Below are 22940 nucleotides of genomic sequence, written 5' to 3' on the forward strand. Positions count from 1 at the left end.
TTGTTATAGAGATATATAGTATTACATATGTCAACGGTTAAAGTATACAGCTACACTAACTAAATTAACATGTAAAGTAACAAGAATATTCATGTGTTCTTTGTGACAATATTAATTAATGTCGCTTTTGGTTAAAGAAAAAATAATTTAAACTTACTGATATTTATTTACGATATTGAAAATGATATATTACATCTATATCAATTTTTTTGTTTTTTTTTTAATGTGATTTGTTTAATTTTAACTTTTAAGTCAACTCTTAGCGACAAAGATCTAATATCAAATATGAAAATACCTGAGCTGATCGTTCTGTTTATCTCAGCTCTAACCGAAATAAAATCGTAGTGTGCACAAAACACAAGTGCTAAAATGTTTAATTAGTCTATTTGATTCACGGCCAAAAAAATTGGCCCCCTAGCTAGCGTATTATTTCGGTTTACTGCTAGGAAGGATCCAGTGTTTCGGTTTAGTTTGGTTTGCCTTCTCAAAGTTCTCGAATGTCAACACTTTTAATTCTTGTTTTGTAATGTTCTGCACAAAATTAATGCACATGTTAAAATTATTGATTAGTCTACCTTTTCAGTTTTCAGGCATTGCATTTTTTTTCCTTTTAACTAGTCTAAACAGTTTTTTTGATTGCATAATTTCAGATGAAATCATTGTAAAGGACAATTTCAAACTTGACTTTCTAGGATTTGGAAACGTTCCGGCTGCTTGAAAAGCTCATATAAGTAAGAACAAAAATAAAAATAGTAATTTATGAACAATATAATAGCAAAGGAAATTCATCTTAACCGAAAACAACCACACCGGTTCACTGAAATTGTATATGAGATCATGTAAATGACCCGTCGCATGATCGCATCTAATTCCAATATTATTCGATTTGGGTTTTTCCTCAAAAGCCGAAAAGTGCACGGAACTGACCTTAATTATTCCGGTTTTCTACAACGATTCTGTACCCCGGTTTATTAGTTTGGTTTGCCTTCTCAAAGTTCTGGAAGGTCAAAATTGGAAATTTTAGTTGTTAAAACCTCCCCCAGGCTAGCTCTATTTTACAAATGTCATTTGCTCACCTTTCGCCGTTTTAATTTGTGTACATCACACGCAGCAGACACAGTTTAGTTATATTTTTTATTTTTCTCGATCTCCGTCAAGCTCCTCCCGATTCTCTGGTAAGTTTCGTCGCTTCTTCGTAGCGTTTCTCATTTCCTTTTGGTCTTCTTCCATAATTTTCGGAGAATCTAGTCTACGCTTCTCTTCTTATTCTGGAATCTCAAATCTCCGGTGAATTGCGCTGATCGAATCTTTTTGAGTTTCGTTGATTTTTTTTTTTTTTTTTGATTTGGCGATAAACCTAGCCTCTTTTTTTTTTGTTTGTTTCTGATTTTGGTAAGTGTTGATCGTTTGAGCTTCCCACGGATCGGCTTTTGTTTTGAGAATTTGGTGAATACTGTCTGTCACAGGTTTTGAGTTTTGGAGAATGGTGTTCTTCCGCAGCGTATCGGCCTTATCTAGGCTAAGGTCTCGTGTCGTAAGTATCTGAAATCTTGCTTGTAGCTTTTGTGTTTGTTCCGTTTGATCTCTCGTGTTTGATGCTAATCGATTTGTGATCGGATCTATGTAACCAGGGGCAACAATCTTCGCTCAGCAATTCCGTTAGATGGCTTCAGATGCAGAGCTCTACCGACCTGGTAATTTTCACCTTTGTTTTGTATGTTTTTCGTGTGTGATCATGTAGCTTTTATTTGCGTCTCAAGCTCATCTTAAATGCTTGACCAACCTTCATATGTATGTTTGATTTATTCATAGTCCCAGTAATGTTTGAGAGAATGGTCTTTACTTTTCTGTTTTAATATTGTACCTGCTGCTTGTGGGGTCTTTTGTTCATTTTGTATAAATGGTGGCAAATGCAGGACCTGAAGTCGCAGCTACAGGAGTTAATTCCGGAACAGCAGGTTAGTGTAGATTAGACCCCCTTTATGTTAAATGAAAAGATGAACTTGTCAAATATAGTTCTGATGGTTGAGATTGTTCTTAAATGCTACTTGCAGTGAATCTCGTTTTGGCTTTTCTAATTCCCTCTTTCCTCATAAGATTTTCCCAATTTCAGGACCGTCTGAAGAAACTGAAGTCAGAGCATGGGAAGGTCCAACTGGGAAACATCACTGTTGATATGGTAGAAACAATGATGGTTTTAACGTTTTTGGTTTGTTTATATGATTTTCACCTTGCTAATTATAATACCCTTTGTAATAAAGGTTATTGGTGGGATGAGAGGGATGACTGGATTGCTTTGGGAAACCTCATTGCTTGATGCGGATGAGGTACTGATAACTCTTTGTTTTCAGTTATAATTACCATTGAGCTATATCCTAGATATCAAGTGCTCATCCTTTCTGTTCTAAGTCTGTTGATGCAATTATCTTATCATTATTTTCAGGGTATACGCTTTAGGGGCTTGTCAATTCCTGAGTGCCAAAAAGTATTACCTGCTGCCCCTTCTGGAGCTGAACCATTGCCAGAGGGTCTTTTATGGCTTCTTTTAACTGGAAAGGTGTGACTACTGTACATTTCTATAAGTTGTTCATGGGTACTTCCTTCAATATATCATCTTGTGATATTCTTTTTTACCCCATTTCTTAAAGGTACCTAGCAAAGAGCAAGTTGAAGCACTGTCGAAAGACTTGGCAAGCCGTGCTGCTGTGCCAGGTTTGCCTATTTACCTTCTGGCTCTGGCTGGTTGCAAAAAAGTAGTCTGTTTATTGGCTCATCCAAACTTGTTCGACATAATTGTTTTGAAGAAATTGCTTGATAGAAACTAAATGTTTTTTTTGTCTTCTTACTCTTCACTCAATTCTTAACTTGTATCCATTTATGCAGATTATGTGTACAATGCCATCGATGCCCTGCCTTCCACAGCCCATCCAATGACTCAATTTGCTAGCGGTGTTATGGCACTTCAGGTGTGGTTCTCTTTACTCATATAGCTGTTAGTTTGTTCTTGTTATGAGATGGTTTGACGCCTCTTTTTTTGCCATAAGTAAACAATGTTCAGCAGAATGCTAATTTTCTGTACCTGATATCCAGGTGCAAAGTGAGTTCCAAAAGGCATATGAGAGTGGAATTCACAAGTCAAAGTATGCTTTTGTAGTTTCTGCTCTAGATATTGATAACGTTTTATAGTAGCTGGCATCATAACAAAGATCTTTCTGTCTAGGTTCTGGGAGCCAACATATGAGGATTGCCTCAACCTGATTGCTCGTGTTCCGGTTGTAGCTGCATATGTTTATAGGAGGTTAGTGAAAAATATAAATTTTTGTAATTTTTTCATTTTTCTTGTAGCTTCTGATTTTTCCTGACTGATAGTGTACCCTTTATTGGAAATATTGTCATCCGTTGTTAATTCTTTGTATTTTACATTTCCACTCAATCATTGCAGGATGTACAAGAATGGTGATTCCATCCCCTCTGATAAATCTTTGGATTATGGTGCAAATTTTTCCCATATGTTGGGATTTGATGATGAAAAGATGAAAGAGCTCATGAGGCTCTACATCACTATCCACAGGTTTGTATTAATTTCTCCTAAAACAAGCTTAAATGTCTTGTGTTATTGTGGTCTTTAAGACTTATAAATATGCCGTAGCATGATAATTTTTTTTTCTATTGTTTTATTTTTGCTATAGTGATCATGAAGGAGGAAATGTTAGTGCGCACACTGGTCACCTGGTATACATTTCTTGCAGCCTCTCCAAGTTTCCTGTGAAGGATTCACCTTCTTAAAATTTCTGATGATCCATCTTTTGCTGATAATAATACTTGTGCATTTAGGTCGGTAGTGCACTTTCAGATCCATATCTGTCGTTTGCAGCTGCATTAAATGGTTTAGCTGGGCCACTCCATGGTTTGGCTAATCAGGTATTCTCTCTTGTCTATATCTTGAATACAGGTTAATTCTTCAATTTACGTGAGAGCTTCATGAGTTTTCTCTGTTGTATAATACCTAGGTAGCGTGTGATGGTTGTATGGTACATCAATAAGTTGGTGGGAATAGATTTTTAGTCTCTTATTCGTCTTGTTGCAACAGGAAGTTTTGCTTTGGATCAAATCAGTTGTCGAGGAATGTGGAGAAAACATAACGAAAGAGCAGTTGAAAGAATATGTTTGGAAGACATTAAACAGTGGCAAGGTAAAAACACGAAATTCCTCTATATATTGGCATACTTTGCTTTATGGTCTTGAAGCCAACCAACAAGACTGATGAAAGTTTCATCCAGATGGATCATGCGAAAATGAATTAAAACCTAAAAGTTTGGTCTGTCAGTCTCATAGCTTCTAGTAACTAATACCGCCATAAGAGATTTCAATAACTAAATTATTTTCCCTTCTCCTAGTTAACGTTGTAATGTTACGAGGACAGTGTACTAAATATCTCTGTTGACCCGTCATGATTTGTCTGCAGGTTGTTCCAGGATATGGACACGGTGTTCTGCGCAAAACTGATCCAAGATATGTATGCCAAAGAGAGTTTGCCTTGAAGCATTTACCTGATGACCCTCTCTTCCAGCTGGTACTTTCTTTTTCCCCTCGTTACTGTTGTGCTCTCAAAATTCTATCAATGTATAGTGGCTTACAAATCCTTCCTACTCTGTAGGTGTCAAAGCTTTATGAAGTTGTGCCTCCTGTTCTCACCGAGCTTGGAAAGGTAGTATCTCTATCTTTTCGCGTGTTTAATAGAGGTGTCGTTTCATGTAATGGAAAGTATGACACGCCTGAGATAATAGGATCTTTACTATACAAGGCTTGTGAACTTCCTTGCCGATCATTTTCGAATTTGAATATAGATTTACTTGCAAATCCTATGGTGGCTTGTTATAGGTGAAGAACCCGTGGCCAAATGTCGATGCTCACAGTGGGGTCTTGCTGAACCACTATGGTCTAACCGAAGCAAGGTAATTGAGCAAGCAGCAGATATCTCATTTAAAGTATCATTGCGCCTTAGGAGAGTGCTCAAAATTACATAATGTTGTGCGTTTTATAGGTACTACACCGTGCTCTTTGGTGTCTCAAGGAGTCTTGGCATCTGCTCACAGGTATATTTACACAGTGCGCCTTTGTTGCTACAGACCATCTGAAACATAGCTCAACATAACTCATATGCCTAATTGTGTTTTGGTTCACAGCTTATATGGGATCGAGCTCTTGGACTTGCACTAGAGAGGCCCAAGAGTGTTACCATGGACTGGCTTGAGGCCCACTGTAAGAAAGTTTCATCTGCTTAAGCCACCACCTGAGTCCTGAGTCTCGCACACTCTCATATTTACGCAAAAGCCGTTATGTTCCACACTGAAAAGTTTTTTTTAATTGTTTACCTTCTATCAACAGAAGAACCCATTGTTGGTGTAGAAAATTTGTTCGTTCGAGATTTGATTTATTTACTTTGGCTTTGAGAGACAATTGCTTGTTGCAAATTTGATGTTTCGGAAAAACTCGTGATAATAATAAAATAAAGAGTTGTATTCAATTTGGATAAACATCCAACATCAATATCAATCATGGATTCATGATTAAAAAACAAGTCTCCGTTCGTTGATATAAATAAAAGAGACAATACTGCAATAAAGGGGATTGCGACATAAGTTTATGAAACGGAAAACGGAAAACCTAAGTTTTAAGAAGAGCTGTTTCATTGTCTGTTTCAACTCTATGTAAACGAAACCCACCACCACGATCTACAACGAAGAAGCAAAGATATAAGACCAAAAAGGTTCATGAATATAGCCTGAGGTTTCAAAGGTATTTTACCTTGAAGAACAGTGTCTGGAGAAAAGTGGAATACTATAAAACGAGCCACGTACCACACCAACAAAACAACATTCATAATCTTCCATTCTCTGCTTCTTGCAATGATTTTATTCTTTCTGTTGCCTGAGAATTATGTAGCTTCTAAAGGAGCTATCAGGTAGAACTTTTGAAGACATAGTAAGCTCTCATCACCTAGTAAATGTGTTTCTATTAAGTCAATATAAAAAAATGGTGATAGACTGATAGTTTTGGAACAATTAATTTTGTCGAATCTGTATATGTTTTTACTTGTTGTGTAGGAGCAATGGATGCATGGTCATCGTGCGTGATGGAGTCTCTCACGTCTCGTGTATGGCAAAGGATCCGAATTAACTCAAGGGAATCTTCACAGCTTCTATGGATCGATGGAGGTAAGTATATTTATCCAAGTTTTTTTTTTTTTTTTTTTTTGAATTACTGAGAGGTTCCGGGCCTAGGCCCGTACATCCCCTGAGGCCAGGGACCAAAGCATTTTATATGGTCTTCTCTCAAGCGCCCGTCCCTCGAACCAGCGAGCTCTAGACCGACATTTTATATTTCTCAAAGTTTTTACCATTGATGGAAACTTTGATGATGATGATTCGATCTATACCTGGGATTGATTACTTGATTTTTCATATATATGCATATATGCATTAGTTTTGTAGCATTAAAGCACAAGGACTTGCTCAAAGTTTGGTCATTTATGTAAAGCTGTCCGTTAAACGATTTGTTATAGAAGGTAAGCTCTCATTTACAACGAACTATCTTAATCTAAGGGTGATGGATTTGTTATAATACTGTACGTTTTTTAAAAAAGAATTTTAAAAGAAGCAAATAATAGCGCATAGCAAAAAAAAGAAAAAAAAAACGAAATAGAAAATGAAATAGGAAAAATAGCGTTAACATGAATATCTCTAGCTAACGGTCTCATAAAGAATTTAAGAAACAAAAGAAAAGGAAATTGCCAGCTGGAATTTGTAGGTTTAACGCTGATAACCGTTAAAACATAAATGCTTTAGATCTCGACCGTCTATAAAGAAAAGGAAATATTGCCAGCTGGACAAAAGAGTCAAAGTTGGTTTGACTACCGACTTAATATTAGTCGTTGAAACATGAATAAGATTAGATCTGGGCCGTCTATAAATATAATGCGCTATCTCATTCACATCACTATTTTGTTTCTTCTTCGTTCTTGTTCTCGTTCTCGTTCGTCTCTGTAGTGAGTGTAAAAGTCTCTCCGCTCCGCAAGCTCTCTCGTTTCGTTGGTTGGTGGTGGACCAGGATTCTTCTAAAACTAGTTTCTGTTGTTTTTATTTGAATCTATTATGTACCAGATTTTCAAACTTGCTTTATTTTTTTTCTAGGGTTTGGTTTCTTCTAACTTGTTGTTCTATTTTTTTTTTCTTTCAGGTTTTGGATGACGGTGGCTTTGATGGAAACGCTTTTTTTCTGTGCCACGTCTTCAGGGGTTTTGTTCTGACTCTCTAGTTCAGAACATCATCTTCACTCGTTCGTTTCGTTTCGTTTGTGGTGGTAACTGGTAACTATCTTCTAAACTAGTTTCTGATGTTGTTGTTTTTTTTTAATCGATCATTGGGTTTTCTAGGGTTTGGTTTCTAACTTGTCGTTCTGTTCTTTTAATCGATCATCGGGTTTTTCTAGGGTTTGGTTTTTAACTTGTTGTTCTGTTTTCCTTTTCAGGTTTTGGATTATATCAGGTATTGGTCGATGCTTTGATAGATCAGTGACGGCTTTGATGGACTCCTTCTTCTGTGTGCTACGTCTTCATTGGTTTTGTTCTGCCTCTTAAGTCTTAATACATCTTCTACTTTTTTCTATATATAAGTGAATTTAACATCTCAGTCTCTCTTTTGTTGCAGATCGTGTGATGGCTTTGACTGATCCTTGTCACTCTCATTCAATTTTGCTCTTCCGGGTTTAGTTTCTAAGTTTCTAAATTGAATCGTTCAAGGCTTTTTTATTATGTTCATGTGATTTTTACTTCTTTGCTATGTTATTCAGGTATTGGATGATGCTTTTATCGATCAGTGATGGCTTTGATGGACTCCTTCTTCTCTGTGCTCTACGTCTTCATGGGTTTTGTTCTTCCTCTTTAAGTCTTAATACATCTTTTACTTTTTTTTCCCTATATGCGTGAATGAACATCTCAGTCTCTCTTTTGATGCAGATCGAGGAGGCACCTGGATTACTGACTGTGTGGGAGGTTCAAATAGAAAACATTGTGGGAGTTAAGTTAAACTTTCAGGTTTAACACTATGATCTCTGCTCAGTTACCTTTCAGGTTACCTTAATATTGGCTATTTTTGATACTCTGTTGCTTGTGTGTTCCCAGATGTTCTTGTTGTGTACAAACACATTCAGATGAGAGATGCTCCACAAATTCTTTCGTAGACGAGAGTTTGTTTTTAAGCTTTGTCCTTTGATGCAGATCCTCGATGCAACGGTAAGGTTTGAATTGATAATCCCTAATTATATATTTTGGTTTTGGTTCCCACTAAGTAATTAAGTTTATTGTTCGTCTTGCAGGTGGTGTGTTGGAAGTGAATCATGGAGGCTCCTCGGCTCTTCCTACGGTTTGATTTTACTTACTTGTCCTTGTGTTGTTGTATGTAGATTCTGGTTGCTGATTTGTTCTCCCTCCTGATTTTTTACTCTGGTTATATTATAAGCTAACAAAAATATCTTCTCTCTTTGATGCAGATTGTGGTGGTGGTTCATGCACTGTGGGATTGCTCTTGTTGAGTCTTATCTCCTCGTATTTGTACGTTACTTTTGATTGCTACATCTTCTAATGACTTTCTGAGATTTGCGATTGTCAGGTATGATTTGTTCAGTTTCCACATTCATATGATCATTCAACGCCATGTCTCTTCCCCCTTGTTTTTTTTCTCTGAATCTTTCATGCTACACATATTTCTAGTGTTTGTGTTTGATCTTGTTATTATGTTCATGTAATTTTTGCCTCTTGGGTCTGTTATTTTAGATTGTGGAGGATGCTTTGCTCTGTGGGTGATGGTTCTGATGGATCCTTGTCTTCTCTGCGCTACCTCTTCAGGTAGTCTTCTTCCTCTTAACCAATTTTTTTTTTTCTTTTTTTCTATACAAGTGAAAGTACATATATCTGTCTCTCTGATGCAGACCAACGAGGCCCCGAGATTATTGTGCTATGTGGGTGATGGTTCTGATGGATCCTTGTCTTCTCTGAGCTACAACTTCAGGTAGTCTTCTTCCTCTTAAATGATTTTTTTTTCCTTTCTATATAAGTGACATTACATATCTCTGTTTCTTTGATGCAGACCATCGAGATTAATGCGTGTGAGGGTTTGAAGAGAAGAAAGAAACATTGTGAAAGTGAATGGTTTGCGTATGAAGGAGATTGTGTCTGCTGCTTTGTTTGACACTACTTGCGTATGAAAAGCACTTGTCTTATCGATTGTCCACCAGGTTACAGTTTCAAACACTTGTCTTGTCAGTTTGGTTCTGTAATTGTGGATTTACTTGAGGTTTTTGTGTCTTTTTTCTTCAGGATGCAAGCAAGGTTATTGGTGGTGGGATGAGAGGTATGACTGGATTGCTATGAGAAACCTCATTGCTTGCATCCATATGAGGTACTGATAACTGATCTTTCTTTATAGTTATAATTACTTGGTTAGATCCTACATTTTGAATATATCAAGTCCTCATTCCTCCCGTTCTAAGTGTGTTGACTTGATACAAGTATTTTTTTTTCATTATTTCAGGGTATACACTTTGAGGGGCTTGTCTCGTGTTTGATGCTAATAGATTGGTTATCTGATCTGTGTAACCAGGGACAACAATCTTGCTCAGCAATTCAGATGCAGAGCTCTACCGACCTGGTATGCAGCACTTCTCAAGGTTAGTCAAGAACATATCATATTTCAGGGCCTACTTATTTTAGTCATTACATCACTTATCGATTGGTGACGGTTTTAATTGCACATATTCACTTGGTGCTGATTTGGGTGAAATGTGTTCCTTGTACAGCCTACAGGTAGCTTACTTCTCTTCATGTAGCTGCTTTTTTTGCAGGTTTTCGAGGACACGTTTGGAAGACTCGATTTACGAAAACACATCACAGCCTCCGTATCTTTTCCGGCACTGCCTTAGCTCAGGTTCTTTCTTACTTTGTACTTCTTCAGATTTTAATTGCAAGAATTAGTAGTTTGAAACGATTAGGATGAATATGATTTGTGATATGGATATGGTCGTTTGTTCATTGGATGTAGTTTTTTAATGATGATGATACAGGAGATTTCTTGCTATTTTGATCTGGAGCTTGGGAAATCAAGACTAAACGTTTTGCTGCAAGAGAGTGTAATGGTGGACGACATGATTGACTCTAAGTCTGTATCTTCTGCATATAAATCTGTAAACACTCTCCGTTACGCTTAGATACTAATGTTTAAACATATTAGGAACCATAAGCAAAGGTTGATGATGATCCTATTATGATTCGCTCTCACTGATTTTGTTTTTTGTTTTTGAGATTCTTCTAAACTGCTAGTTTCACTTGCTTCTTTTTTCCTAGGGTTTGGTTTCTAACTAATTGCTCTGTTTTTTTGTTAATCTTTCAGGTTTTGGATAATGCGTTTATCAATCAATCTATGATGGCTTTGATGGACACGCATGAACTAGTCTCTGGTGTCTTTCTTTGAATCGATACAGTTGCTTTTTTTTTTTTTTTTTTCCTTTCTAGGGTTTGGTTTTTTAACTTGTTGTTCTGTTTTTATTTTCAGGTTTTGGATGATGCTTTAATCAATCAATGATGATGGCTTTTTCAATGGACACGCTTCTTCTGTGTGCTATGTCTTAATGAGTTTTGTTCTTCCTCTTAAGTCTTACTACATCTTTTACTTTTTTTTCCCCTATATAAGTGAATTAACATCTCAGGCTCTCTTTTGATGCAGATCGTGTGATGGCTTTGACTGATCCTTGTCACTCTCATTCAATGTTGCTCTTCCGGGTTTGGTTTCTAAGTTTCTAAATTGAATCGTTCAAGGCTTTTTATGATGTTCATGTGATTTTTACTTCTTTGCTATGTTATTTCAGGTATTGGATGATGCTTTTAGCGATCAGTGATGGCTTTGATGAACTCCTTCTTCTCTATGCTACGTCTTCATTTGTTTTGTTCTTCCTCTTAAGTCTTAATTCATCTTTTACTTTTTTTCCATATATAAGTGAATTTTAACATCTCAGTCTATCTTCTGATGCAGATCGAGGAGGCACCTGGATTACTGACTATGTGGGAGGTTCAAATAGAAAACATTGTGGGAGTTAAACTTTCAGGTTTTACATTATGATTTCTGCTCAGTTTAACTTTACCTTAATATTGGCTATTTTTGATACTCTGTTTCTTGTGTGTTCCCAGATGTTCTTGCTGTGTACACACACATTCAGATGAGAGATGCTCCACAATTCTTTCCTAGACGAGTAATTGTTCTTGAAATTTGTCCTTTTTAACTTACTTGTTTAATTTTGTGGTACGCATAAAACTGAAATTTATATCTCTCTCTTTGATGCAGATCGTGGATATCTTCTCGTCTATCATCTGTTTAGAGGTAAGGTTACATCTTCTTCTTTTTTCCCCTAATGACTTTCAGAGATTTGCTATTGTTGGTGATGTATATATGATTTGTTCTCATGTGTGTTCTTATTTTGTTTTCCAGATTCTTTTTTTTGTTGCAGTATATGGAAAAAACACTTATGCTCAATGGAGATGTGATCAGGTTTCCTTCTCCTTATCTCTGTTATGGTTACCTCTGTATTTCATGGAGATGTTATAAGGTTTTCTTCACCTAATGACTTATGCTTAATTATTCCAGCTGTACTTGATGGAGCTAAACAAGCTTTACTGGAGATGGTTATATTACCGGCAAAACAAAGAGATTTGTTCACTGGTATCCGGAGACCAGCGAGAGGTAAAATTTGCAAGTTTGGTTTCTTCTTGATCTTATGCAGTGCCATCCTTGGTAAAAAAAAAATCATTTCACTATTTCAGGTATGTTTCTCTTTGGGCCACCAGGCAATGGATAAAAAATGCTTGCCAACGTCTCAGCTTCTTCTTTGACTTCTCTTGCTCCTTGTAAAACAGATGCAGAGCCCTGTACCTCTTGTGGTGCTGACATATTTGAGGTAAGAGCTGAATCACCCTCTTGATTATATATATAATAAGGAAAGTATCTGATTATGCTTTTTTTGTATGCATAGAATAATGATTGGAGGCCTCACTTTACTGAGCCAAGGAGCCTTTTAGCCCTGTGAACAAAAAGGTACTACTGAATTACTATATACTTCATTTATCTCTCTCTCTCAGTGTAACTTGGAATCACATCAAATCACCTAGATATTTTTTGAAAGTAAAAGAGAGATGGGGATCTTTTGCAACACCAAAATATCTATTTTCTGAACTAATAATATTTATTGTGTGTTTAATTTAACTCTTGACTGATTTTTTCTTGATACCCTTGATGGTTTTAATTGCAGGTCTGAATGATGAGTTAAGATATGAGTACTTGGAGAAAAGTTGTCTGATGGTGTATCCATTACACTTTGGCCACAAATTCAGTCACAATTATCTCAAGCCAAAGGCAATCATTTGAAAAATGTGAAAAGGAAAGTCACACCATTCTGATACCCAAATGTTGACTGTCTCACTTTCATTCTTAATTTGAATCAGAATCTTTGGACTTTTGATCATTTCATTTATGCTGATTTGGTGCCTCTCTTTGCAGATGCTTGGCTAAAATGTACGCGCAGTGAGAGGAGCCTCTCTCAGACATTTTGTTTAGTTTTTATTTTTTTCTGCAGGGAAGCTCAATCATGGTCTCCCCATGCTTGTTAGCTACAAGCTGTTGAAGCCAAGCCAAGACTTGACCGATAATGTGACTTTCATTTTGTGTGCTCTCTCAGGTGGTGCATTGAATGTGGTAATTCCGTTTTTTACTCTGACTCTCTCTTTGTCTTTCATCTCAATGCTCGTTTTATCTTTTGCATTGCAGCTTCAAGCTTATTTACTTGTGCTTGATGACATCATGGACAACTCTGTCACACGTCGTGGTCAGCCTTGTTCCTTCAGACAGCCAAAGTTGGTATGTTGCAATCAGGTTAAAAGGTTCTTTTTATTTTTTGCCATAAGTAAACAATTTTCAGCGGAATTCTAATTTTTTTTACCTGATATCCAGGTGCCAAAAGAGTTCCAAAAGGCATTTTAGAATGGAATTTCAAGTTTCTGGTTTAGTTACTGATAGTGTTTCAAATGAGGATTCTCTCAACCTGATTGTATCATAACAAAAATCTTTATTTGTCCAGGTTCTAGGACCCAACATTTGAGAATTCTCTCAACCTGATTGCTCGTTGTTCCTGTTGTAGCTGTGTATGTATATCGTTGAGGTTAGTGAAGAATATATATTTTGTAATCTTTTTCATGTTTCTTGTAGCTTCTGAGATTCCGGTACTGATAGTGTACCCTTTATTGGATAATTTGTCATCTCTTGTTTATTCTTTCTATTTACATTTCCACTCAATCATTGCAGGATTATGTACAAGAATGGTGATTCCATCCCCTCAGATACATCTTTGGATTATGGTGCAAATTTTTTCACACATGTTGGGATTTGATGATGAAAAGATGAAAGCGCTCATGAGGCTTTACATCACTATCCACAGGTCTGTTTTAATTTCTCCTAAAAGAAGCTTCAGTTTATTGTTGTTTTTAAGACTTAAAAATATGCCATAGCATGATATTTTTGTTTTCATACTGTATTACTTTTACTATAGTAATCATGGAAACATGTGAAGTCTTCAATCTATGTCAGAGCTTCATGATTTTTCACTGGTGTATATTATCTAGGTAGCGTGTGAATAGTTTTATGGTGCTTCTATAAGTTTGTGGGACAGATTCTTAGTCTCTTATGTGTCTTGATGCAACAGGAAATTTTTCTTTGGATCAAATCAGTTGTCGAGGAATGTGAAGAAAACATATCGAAGGAGCAGTTGAAAGAATATGTTTGGAAGGTAAAAACTATATATTGTCATTCTTTGCTTCGTGGTCTTGTGCATGCATGTATGCCACTTTTGAAGCCAACCAACAAGTCTGATGAAAGTTCCATGCAGATATGGAGCGTGCGAAAATGAATTATCATCTTGTTATGAGTCCTCATATATACCACCTCAAAGTTTGGTCTATCAGTCTCATAGCTCCTAGTAACTAATATCGCCATAAGAGAATTCAATAACTAATTTAAATCTTTCTCCTAATTAAAGTTGTAATGTTACGAGGTCAGTCTACTAAATATCTATTGACAAGTCTTGATTTGTTTGCAGGTTGTTTTCAGGATATGGACACGGTGTTGTGCGCAAAACTGATCCAAGATATGTATGGCAAAGAGAGTTTGCCTTGAAGCATTTACCTGATGACCTTCTTCTTTTCCAGCTGGTACTTTCTTGTTTTCCCTCTTTTCTATCGTGCTCTCGAGATTTTATCGTCCAGTGAGTGGCTTACAAATCCTTCCTACTCTGTAGGTGTCAAAGCTTGTTATAGGTGAAGAACCCGTGGCCAAATGTTGATGCTCACAGTGGGGTCTTGCTGAATCACTAAGGTCTAACCGAAGCAAGGTAAGCAAGGCATCTGCTCTCAGTCTCAGGTATATATATATATATTTACACAACACGCCTTTGTTGCTACACACCATTTGAAACATTACTCACTATTCTCACACTATTCTCAATTGTGTTTGGTTCACACAGCTTATATGCTTATATCGAACCGAGCTCTTGGGGACTTGCACTAGAGAGGCCAAAGAGTGGTAATATGGTGACTGGCTTGAGTCTTGACTGTAAGAAAGCTTCATCTGCTTAAGAAACAATCGCTTGGTGCAATTCGGAAAAACTCAGTGATAGTAATAAAATAAAACAGTCTGTATTGAATTTGCATTAACATCCAACATCAACAATGAGTCACTCAGGAATAAACAACTTGGTCTTGATTGATATACATAAAAGAAACAAGACTGCAAAAGAGAAAACTGAGTGTTTTTTATCAAGAGCTGGTCTTGTTGGTAGTAGTTGTGTCCTTAAGCTGCTGATCATCAGGAGCAGCAAGAGAGGCAGTGAAGTTAAGCCTCTCCTCAGTGCCGGCAGTAATAACAGGCAACCAAACATCAGCAGTGCCGCTAAGAAGCGTCTGAACTTGTGGATCAGAAGCAATAGCTGATGATATCATCTCATCAACATCGTCTAATTTGGCTGATAACTTATCCAACTCATTAGCTATATCCACCTGAAACACACACAACCAAACCTCTGATTTACGTTACAGTGTGTATCGGATTGTGAATGAACAGAGGGAGACAGACAGACCTCATTAAGGTGTTGGGCAGACTTTGATGGGACTTTGGTGACTTCCAAACCAAGAGCTTCGATCTTAGAACGTAGCTCAACCTCTTCTGTGTTTGTCAATGATTCCACCTTTAGAAGAAAATCATCAGGGAGGCACCAAAATTAACATGAGTAAATTGATTTTACCAATTGGTAGAAATTGAGATTAAAAAAAAGGCTCTTCCTTTTCCTTATTTTAACGAATTGGACAGAGAAATTGAAATTCGAATGAACAGAAGCTTGTCGGACAAAAAAAGGAAAACCCCAAAATCAAAATCTAAGGAAGAAACGAATTTGACAGATGAATAACGAAATCGAGATCGAAACCTGTTGAAGAAGACCCGAGAGAAGCTGAAAAAGCTGCTCGTCGGGTTTACCCTCATTCGCCATATCTCTCTCTGCTCTCTGCTCTCTGCTCTCTGCTCTCTGCTCTCTGCTCTCTGCTCTCTGCTATCTTCCTCTTCCTGATTTATACGATCAGAATTACTGCTTCGGATGATGGGTTTGTGTGATCGTGGGTAATCTGATAGCGGCAGTTGGGTAACTTTGAAACAGACGAAGAAGGATGAAAGGAGCGGCGCGCGTGAATCTCACGGCAATAGTTGTGTTTTGTTTTTTTTGGTTAAATAGTTTATGTTTTGTTTTTTAATTGTTGTTTTGTATCTCTGAGGTGGACTTTGACTTTGACTTTGCCTATTAGGACCAACCTTTCAATTAAATAAACAATTTTAATAATGAGACGAAACCTTTTTTATTAGTTCTTTCCGATCATACGAACAGAGAGAATGTGTAGACATTATTATTAGTTTGTGCATGTCAAAGCTTATCATCGTTTTCCACTTCCCTCAAATATGATATATCCACAACCTATCCTACTCAGCCCCCTTGTAATATCCTATATATACTTAAAAATTCGAGACGGTGATGATGCATGTATGTATTGACTAGAGCAAATAAAGTCAAAAAGGCTTTTTATTCAAAGGAAAATATAATAACAAACATGAAAGCTTGCAAGAATTCAATGAAAAAAAAAAGAACGTCCAAATCCACAAGATACAATTTAAACGAGTTTTAAAAGCATCAACAAATCCTGAAGAGATAGCTCGAGAGAAACGTATTTCATATGATCAGTACAAGTTTTTATTTATTTATAATATAAACCTTTTAACTTTTTTTAATTAGATCAATTTGAGACAAGCCTTTCTCGCTTTCTTCGCTATCTTAGCTCTTTGCATCTCCATATGTAACTCTATCTGCATCCTCTCCATCTCCCTTTGTGCTTCCAACATTGCTGCTAACTCCGAAGCCGCTGACCCCCTTCCTGATCCTTTATTTCCACCGTTGTTTGTGTTTCCTCTTGCGCTTCCTCTTTTTGGCTCTTCTTCTTCTTCTTCTTCTTCTTCTTCCTCCTCTACCGCGCAAGAATGTAAATGAGTGCCGTAATCACATTCCTTGCAGTAATAGGACCAGAGGTTATCCGGTACAGTTTCTTGACAAACATCACAATTAAATATCAAACCGTTCTGGTAAGGAGAACGGTAGAGCAATGTGAGCGGATGCGCGTGTCCTTCACGCTCCACAGACTCAGGCATGGACACACACCCGACATGAACATCGTACTGGCAGGTAGAGCAGTTGTAAGTGAATCCGGATCCATACTCACCGCAGGCATCGCACGTATAAGTTGACTCGTACGGTGGGGAAAAAAGCAGGGTCAAAGGGTGATTCGGGTGAGCCTTGTGACGAGTCTCTCGTGGAAGCTCGAAACATGACTTATGCAAGAAGTAATCGCATTCTGACTTTGTGCATTTAAAAGCTGCACCTACCAGGTCTAAGTCGCAGCCAGAGCAGATGATCTCTTCTTCAACTTGGGCTTTGTGACCACGCAATGGATGGTTGTGGCTTGGATGCCTCACCGACGGTTTCCTTGCAGCCATTATAGCTTATATCTTCTTCTTCTGTGTGATGGAGGTTTTTTCGATTGGTTTTGTGATTTTTATCAAGCTATGGGGATTCCAAAGTATTTATAGTAAAAATTGTAAGACGACTTGTGATGATGAGTCTTCTTTAGAATTGGATTAGTGATGTGCCAAGTTGTAGACTATATATTAACTATATTGGGACAAGAATGTCAGTACGCGCTTACATGATGATATGATTATAAACAAGATTAGTTCTCATTTGGAATTCAAAGTCAAGTGGTGGAACTTCTTTCTTGATCCCCTCCATCACGCTATATAGTTTTATTGTACTAATAATTTATAATTGATTAGATAGCTAATTGTAGTTAAATATTATGAACTTTAGAAGAACTATCAAGCTGGAAATGAATACAATAGAGTTGACATAGTGAAAGATGTGAGGTCAATTAACTACGCTGAGTCCTGTTGTTAATGCATATTATTGTCTTCTAGTAATTTGAATATAAGAGACTTTGACTTGCATGTTATATCCGTATAATTAACAGTAACTATTACTAGCAGAACAGTACAAAGGGAAAATGCAAGTTCTACAAACTAAACAGATGATTCTCATACACAGTGTTTTTTTTCTGTACAGTGTCATATCGGGTTTCCCTAATTTTACAAGATCAAAGTTCTCGTCATTGAAACGTTTTCACCGGCGAGTAATATTAATTACTAGGTACGAGTCGCCTGATGAGTGAAGATGAATTTGAGTTCCGTCAAGATCTCTCTCTTCCTCGACAAATTGCAGTCTCGGCCCAAGGAAAAAGAAGAAGATATGGGCTTTGGAAAATAACGAATGGGCTTTTACCAAACAACAGTGCATCAGCAACGTCTCCTCTCAGTTACTTAATTTCCAATACCGGTACGTGTCTCATTAGGTTTAATAACCAACCGGTTTTATCCGGTCATTTTTTTTTTTTTTTTTTATTGAGTGGGAAAATGAACGGATTTTTATTAATTTCGAATTTCGAACATGAGTTTTACACAGTAGTTAGGTCTTTTCTTTGGCCGGAGAAGGAAATCGGAATCGGAGAGATGGAGAGAATCCATGTTTCAGTCAGAGCAAGGCCAATTTCCAAAGAGGAAGCAAAGACGAGTCCTTGGAAGACCTCTTCCGATACAATCTTCATCCCGAATCATCCCGCATTCAAATTTGGTACTCTCTGTTCTCACTTTCTCCTTTTCCCATTCTTCATCTTCTTCTTCTTCTTGTTTGAAATTTCTCATTTTCTCTCAATAATAACAGATAGTATTTTTAGAGAAGATTGCAAAACTATCGATGTGTATGAAGCTAGAACTAAGGAGATTGTGTCTGCTTCTGTTCGTGGTTTCAACGGTATGATAGCTGTTCGATTTTTGTTTTTGTTTCTTTCATTTGCTGTGAATTGTTTGATGTTTCGGTGCTGAGAATCTTTAGAATTTTTTGGCTAATTTTACGGACAAACAAATAGTGGTAAGACACATACAATGAGAGGCTCACCTATTGAACCTGGAATCATCTCTCTTGCTGTTCATGATTTTTTTGATATTATATCTCAGGTTCCTATTTCAAACACTTCTTCTTACTAATTTTATGTTTCGATGTTATGTTAAATGTGAACTTACTTCAAAAAAATTTGGTGTTTTTTTTTTCAGGATGCGAGCAGGGATTTTTTGCTGCGTATGTTGTACTTGGAGATCTATAATGAAAACATAAACGATTTGTTGGATCCTTGCAACCGGAAACTTCAGATTCATGAGAATCTTGAGGTACTTTTTACTTATTGTATATGTCTTGTTAGAAAATGAGTATCTTCTTTAACAAATTAGCTAACAGTTCTGATTGTTTTTGGTGATCTTAATGTCTTTTAGAAAGGAGTGTTTGTAGCTGGATTACGAGAAGATTTTGTTGATTCCCCTCAACAAGTTCTTGAATTGATGGAACTTGGAGAATGTAAAATTCTCTTTTCTTTACATTGTTCTGTCTCTATTTTGGTTTTGCTATGATTATATTTAGTGAATGAATCTTCGGTTGTGTCTTTGGAATAAAATTTTCAGCTCATAGACATATTGGGGAGACTAATATGAATCACTACAGTAGTCGATCTCATACTATATTCCGCATGGTAAAGATAAATATATACTCAAACCTTAGTGTTCTGTTAAATGTAAGTTTGAGCTTTAAACTTCTTTTTTTATCTCACAGATTATAGAAAGTAGACAGAGGATGCAAGGTGAAGGTATTGGAAACGTTTGTGATGCAGTCCGTGTTTCTGTTCTGGTATGATCTGCTGGAACTAGTTTTTTGTATTAACCTTTTATGCACATGTTAACCCTATTATTATATATTTGTTTCATCTTTCTTCTTACTTGCAGAATGTGGTGGATCTAGCTGGTTCAGAACGGGCTGCAAAAACTGGTGCAGAGAGTGTTAGGCTGAAAGAAGGCACACATATAAACCGAAGCTTGATGACACTCGGGACCGTTATTAAAAAGTTGAGTGAAGGAGTTGACCGTCAAGGGTAAGGTTTCTTTTTTTGTTCTAGTATTGTTAGGGAAGATCATTAAGTGTACATATAACCTTATTGGTAATTTCAATTTCTATGACTGGGTTAGTGGACATATCCCATATAGAGACAGCAAGCTTACAAGGATCTTGCAGCCAGCTTTAGGTGGAAATGCAAATACAGCAATCATATGCAATGTAACACTTGCACTGGTAAGTTATTAATCATCTATGGTATGACATTAAGATAAGCTAGACAGATGAAACCAAGAGCAGTGTTCATTTTACTGTATGTTTGGTTTGGTAAAACTAACACTGTTGGTTTTTGTTTTGATGTTAGGTTCATGTAAATGAAACCAAGAGCAGTCTTCAATTCGCTAGCCGAGCACTGCGTGTCACTAACTGTGCACATGTTAATGAGGTAATTTTTCGACTATTCTCTCTATGTTTGTAACATAATTTCTGATTAAGTCTGTAATCCAGCTATTCTTGTTTTCCAATACAGATATTGACTGATACTGCATTATTAAAGCGCCAAAGTAAGGAGATAGAGGAGCTAAGATCCAAACTTAAGGTACCTTTCTGAACTGGTAGAAAATGAATCGTTTATATAACATTGCAACTAAAGATAGTATTATTGGAACCCTTGAAGATTCTGCATTTCCAAATCCATGTGCTTTAGTGTTCCTCTTTTGTATGTATCTTGTGTTTTCTTGATGTAAAGCTGGCATCTTATTTATGCTTCACAGATTGAAAACGAGTTAAACAGAGTTCAAAGGGAGTATGAGGATCTTCTCGTGCAATATGAAACGAGGTAATAGTTTCTCCTTCTCAATATCAGTAGTTCATTCATCTTTTTAATGTCTAATTTGTCCTCACCGTTCAATAGAGAACCATCAACGAGATACAAATTGAGTTTCTTAAGGCAAAGTTGGGTGAAGCAAAAAGCAACCATTTAGTATGTGAAGTCCTTGGAAATATGCACTGCAATGAGAACGTTGTAATCAGGGATCCAGAAGCTATTCTTGTTGTTAAGCAACTCATGGATAAGGTGCAATTCTTTTTTCCTTACTTACAACTAAAACCACTATTTAAGTAGCTTTAGTTTCTTCCATTTTGGCTGTTCTTGCTTAACCTTTGATCCGTCCAAAAGATGGACAAGCTGGAAATGGAGAAATCTTCATTGAAGCAAAAAGTTGTTGATACTGAGACTGAGAAGGTTCAACACTTTTGCTCTCCTCTTGCCTTGTACTTAATGGTAAAAAATTTGTGGGTATATGTAGCTAATGTCTCTTGGTATTTTCTTTTCAGCTTCTTTGGCAAGAGCAGTGTGCTGATTTGCAGAGACAAATAGAAGAATTTAATCAGGAAGCCCAAAAAGAGCAGGCATGTGGTTTCACACCGTGTACAGATTCAGTTAGTACTCCTCTACTCTAGTTTTAACAACACCTTATAACTATTATGTGTCTTCAGATGGAAATGGTCTAACATTAAGTGTGTGATGTATACAGATCAAAGTCAGGGCCTGTGGTAGAGCACCAGCAGAAACAACAGAGGCTTCAGTTTCAGCAAAAATCGTCGATGTTGATAAAATTATGGATGTTGATGAAATCATCTATCTTGATGACGACTAATGATGGAATTGCAGGTAAAAATCATTCAGTGACTAACTTGATCTAATACCTTCGTATATATATATCTAATGTCTAATTATATCCGGTTAATATAACATAGTGTCTATAATTTTGGGAGAGGGGTAAGTTTTATATGTATGTCTATCCGTCTCATATATGTTAAGCTTAAACTGATGAAGTAATCAAACTTTTCAGTAGAATGGACATGCATGGTCATAATATGATCAAATCGTTGATTTTTAAAAATAGCTTTGGTCCTCTAATCTCTCAATAATGTGTAAAGATCACCACCCTCATTCATATAACTGAATGGTTCATCAATCAGCTTATCTTTTATTCGCATACCCAACTATTAAAGATACAATTACATGAAAAGAGATTTTACAACAAACCCACGCGTAAAAAACGAACCACAAGATTCGTCAAGAGCATCATGTCAACATGGTTTATTTAATCATAAACCCATTTATATCTCGGTTCCTCCCCAAACTGGATCACGGAATTTTTTATCTTATTTCTTATATGCATCGCCGCTAGCTCATCTCGAGCTACCATCAACGACTGCATCCTTAAAGCTTCTGAAATCGCCTCTGCTTCTCCTCCTCTGTTCTTTGGCTCGTGAGCTTCATAAACCGGGCAAGAATGCACATGTGTGCCATAATCACATTCTTTGCAGTAATAAACCCAAAGATTCTCCGACATATTTTCTTCACAAACCTCACATATGAACATAGCACCATCCTCACGACCTTTGCATGGTGTGTTGTAGAGAAGAGTGAGTGGATGTTCGTGACCTTCGCGCTTCACGGTCTCAGGGATAAACGCACATCCGACATGAACATCGTATTGACATGCAGAGCAGTTGTAAGTGAATCCAGACCCGTATTCACCGCAAGCATCGCATGTGTAAGGTTGACCATACGGTGAGGAATGAAGAAGGGTTAAAGAGTGTTCAGGGTGAGACTTGTGGTTGATTTCACGGGGTAGGTCGAAACATGACTTGTGCAAGAAGTAATCGCAGTCTGACTTGGTACACTTGAAAGCATGTCCGGTTAGCTCGAGCTCGCATCCGGAGCAGATGATCTCATCTTCGCCTCGGACTTTACAAACACGCAGTGGATGGTTGTGACTCGGGTGCCTCACCGTTGGACGATTAACCGGTTTTGTTGAAGCCATTGTGTCTCACTTGTGGTTTTATTTTCTACTCTTGAGTTTTGGGTTTTTGTTATCCCACGAAGTTGTAGTTTAATATATAGAAGAAGACGGCCGACATTAAAGTTGCAAAATTTAAACACGGAACCTTTAGTTTTTGTTAGATTTTTATGTGATTTGGAATCTCGAATTTGGGTAATCGTTAGGAAGTAGTGACAAAATAGTGTTCATCAATAATTCAGGTTCGTATAAATCCAAGTGGTAACGACTTATCCAAACATTCCAACCATTGACTTTTGAAGTCGTCGAGTGAAAGCGTAGGATCCACTGTCCACTTTCACACAGTAGGAATATTGACGACCACAAAAAAAAAACAAAGACTTTCAGCAAATCAATCCAAGCTGTCCAAAATGGATCATAGTCATAACAACCCAAAGGGTCTCGATTGTGAATATT

At 37.0% G+C, this 22940-nt stretch overlaps 5 protein-coding genes and 1 non-coding gene across 28 annotated transcripts; 3 read left to right on the forward strand and 3 right to left on the reverse strand.

The window, feature by feature from the left end:
* Positions 1-1007: 1007 nt before the first annotated feature.
* Positions 1008-5527, forward strand: LOC104782977 (citrate synthase 4, mitochondrial). 2 transcript variants are annotated; one of them, XM_087511950.1, is made up of 20 exons: positions 1008-1175; positions 1467-1534; positions 1632-1694; positions 1917-1958; positions 2114-2179; positions 2262-2327; positions 2444-2557; positions 2649-2712; positions 2884-2966; positions 3091-3140; positions 3221-3298; positions 3443-3571; positions 3690-3732; positions 3835-3921; positions 4091-4192; positions 4466-4573; positions 4658-4708; positions 4882-4955; positions 5045-5096; positions 5187-5527. In XM_087511950.1, the coding sequence occupies exons 2-20, from the start codon at positions 1484-1486 to the stop codon at positions 5283-5285; spliced, it is 1422 nt and encodes a 473-aa protein (XP_087368076.1). In that variant the 5' UTR covers positions 1008-1175; positions 1467-1483; the 3' UTR covers positions 5286-5527. The 2 variants fall into 2 exon arrangements, with proteins under 2 accessions (XP_087368076.1, XP_087368077.1); XM_087511951.1 differs by having other exon boundaries at positions 1164-1287; positions 1398-1534.
* A 1426-nt stretch (positions 5528-6953) lies between these two features.
* Positions 6954-14894, forward strand: LOC104782978 (uncharacterized). 22 transcript variants are annotated; one of them, XM_087511957.1, is made up of 37 exons: positions 6954-7094; positions 7240-7369; positions 7531-7620; positions 7710-7765; positions 7852-7926; positions 8018-8095; positions 8183-8293; positions 8377-8423; positions 8551-8669; positions 8834-8905; positions 8989-9068; positions 9147-9294; positions 9377-9458; positions 9591-9726; positions 9901-9983; positions 10120-10239; positions 10446-10512; positions 10608-10687; positions 10779-10834; positions 11085-11157; positions 11240-11301; positions 11394-11429; positions 11538-11597; positions 11694-11789; positions 11963-12003; positions 12079-12140; positions 12355-12487; positions 12603-12780; positions 12870-12959; positions 13053-13095; positions 13180-13260; positions 13404-13536; positions 13801-13884; positions 13984-14045; positions 14194-14305; positions 14392-14513; positions 14617-14894. In XM_087511957.1, the coding sequence occupies exons 18-26, from the start codon at positions 10684-10686 to the stop codon at positions 12122-12124; spliced, it is 474 nt and encodes a 157-aa protein (XP_087368083.1). In that variant the 5' UTR covers positions 6954-7094; positions 7240-7369; positions 7531-7620; positions 7710-7765; positions 7852-7926; positions 8018-8095; positions 8183-8293; positions 8377-8423; positions 8551-8669; positions 8834-8905; positions 8989-9068; positions 9147-9294; positions 9377-9458; positions 9591-9726; positions 9901-9983; positions 10120-10239; positions 10446-10512; positions 10608-10683; the 3' UTR covers positions 12125-12140; positions 12355-12487; positions 12603-12780; positions 12870-12959; positions 13053-13095; positions 13180-13260; positions 13404-13536; positions 13801-13884; positions 13984-14045; positions 14194-14305; positions 14392-14513; positions 14617-14894. The 22 variants fall into 22 exon arrangements, with proteins under 22 accessions (XP_087368083.1, XP_087368087.1, XP_087368078.1 ...); XM_087511961.1 differs by lacking the exons at positions 13053-13095; positions 13984-14045 and having other exon boundaries at positions 11870-12003; XM_087511952.1 differs by lacking the exons at positions 13053-13095; positions 13984-14045.
* LOC104782980 (uncharacterized) lies at positions 14767-15932 on the reverse strand. Its single transcript, XM_010508056.3, has 3 exons — positions 15574-15932; positions 15229-15336; positions 14767-15148 (listed from the first exon to the last, which is right to left on the reverse strand). The coding sequence occupies exons 1-3, from the start codon at positions 15634-15636 to the stop codon at positions 14909-14911; spliced, it is 411 nt and encodes a 136-aa protein (XP_010506358.1). The 5' UTR covers positions 15637-15932; the 3' UTR covers positions 14767-14908.
* A 268-nt stretch (positions 15933-16200) lies between these two features.
* On the reverse strand, positions 16201-17341 carry LOC104782982 (protein VACUOLELESS GAMETOPHYTES). The gene has a single exon (XM_010508058.3). The coding sequence runs from the start codon at positions 17181-17183 to the stop codon at positions 16425-16427; it is 759 nt and encodes a 252-aa protein (XP_010506360.1). The 5' UTR covers positions 17184-17341; the 3' UTR covers positions 16201-16424.
* A 907-nt stretch (positions 17342-18248) lies between these two features.
* On the forward strand, positions 18249-21413 carry LOC104782984 (kinesin-like protein KIN-7O). The gene is made up of 16 exons (XM_087511978.1): positions 18249-18369; positions 18460-18561; positions 18646-18752; positions 18849-18962; positions 19065-19146; positions 19251-19318; positions 19399-19473; positions 19569-19714; positions 19809-19911; positions 20039-20119; positions 20204-20272; positions 20448-20512; positions 20590-20749; positions 20852-20971; positions 21010-21114; positions 21210-21413. The coding sequence occupies exons 1-16, from the start codon at positions 18249-18251 to the stop codon at positions 21330-21332; spliced, it is 1641 nt and encodes a 546-aa protein (XP_087368104.1). The 3' UTR covers positions 21333-21413.
* A 229-nt stretch (positions 21414-21642) lies between these two features.
* On the reverse strand, positions 21643-22622 carry LOC104782983 (protein VACUOLELESS GAMETOPHYTES). The gene has a single exon (XR_015597711.1). It is a non-coding gene; the product is annotated as a protein VACUOLELESS GAMETOPHYTES (transcript).
* Between the last annotated feature and the right edge of the window lie 318 nt (positions 22623-22940).

Source organism: Camelina sativa, chromosome 4 (genome assembly GCF_030686135.1).
Source record: "Camelina sativa cultivar CO46 ecotype springtype chromosome 4, ASM3068613v1".
Taxonomy (NCBI): Eukaryota; Viridiplantae; Streptophyta; class Magnoliopsida; order Brassicales; family Brassicaceae; genus Camelina; species Camelina sativa.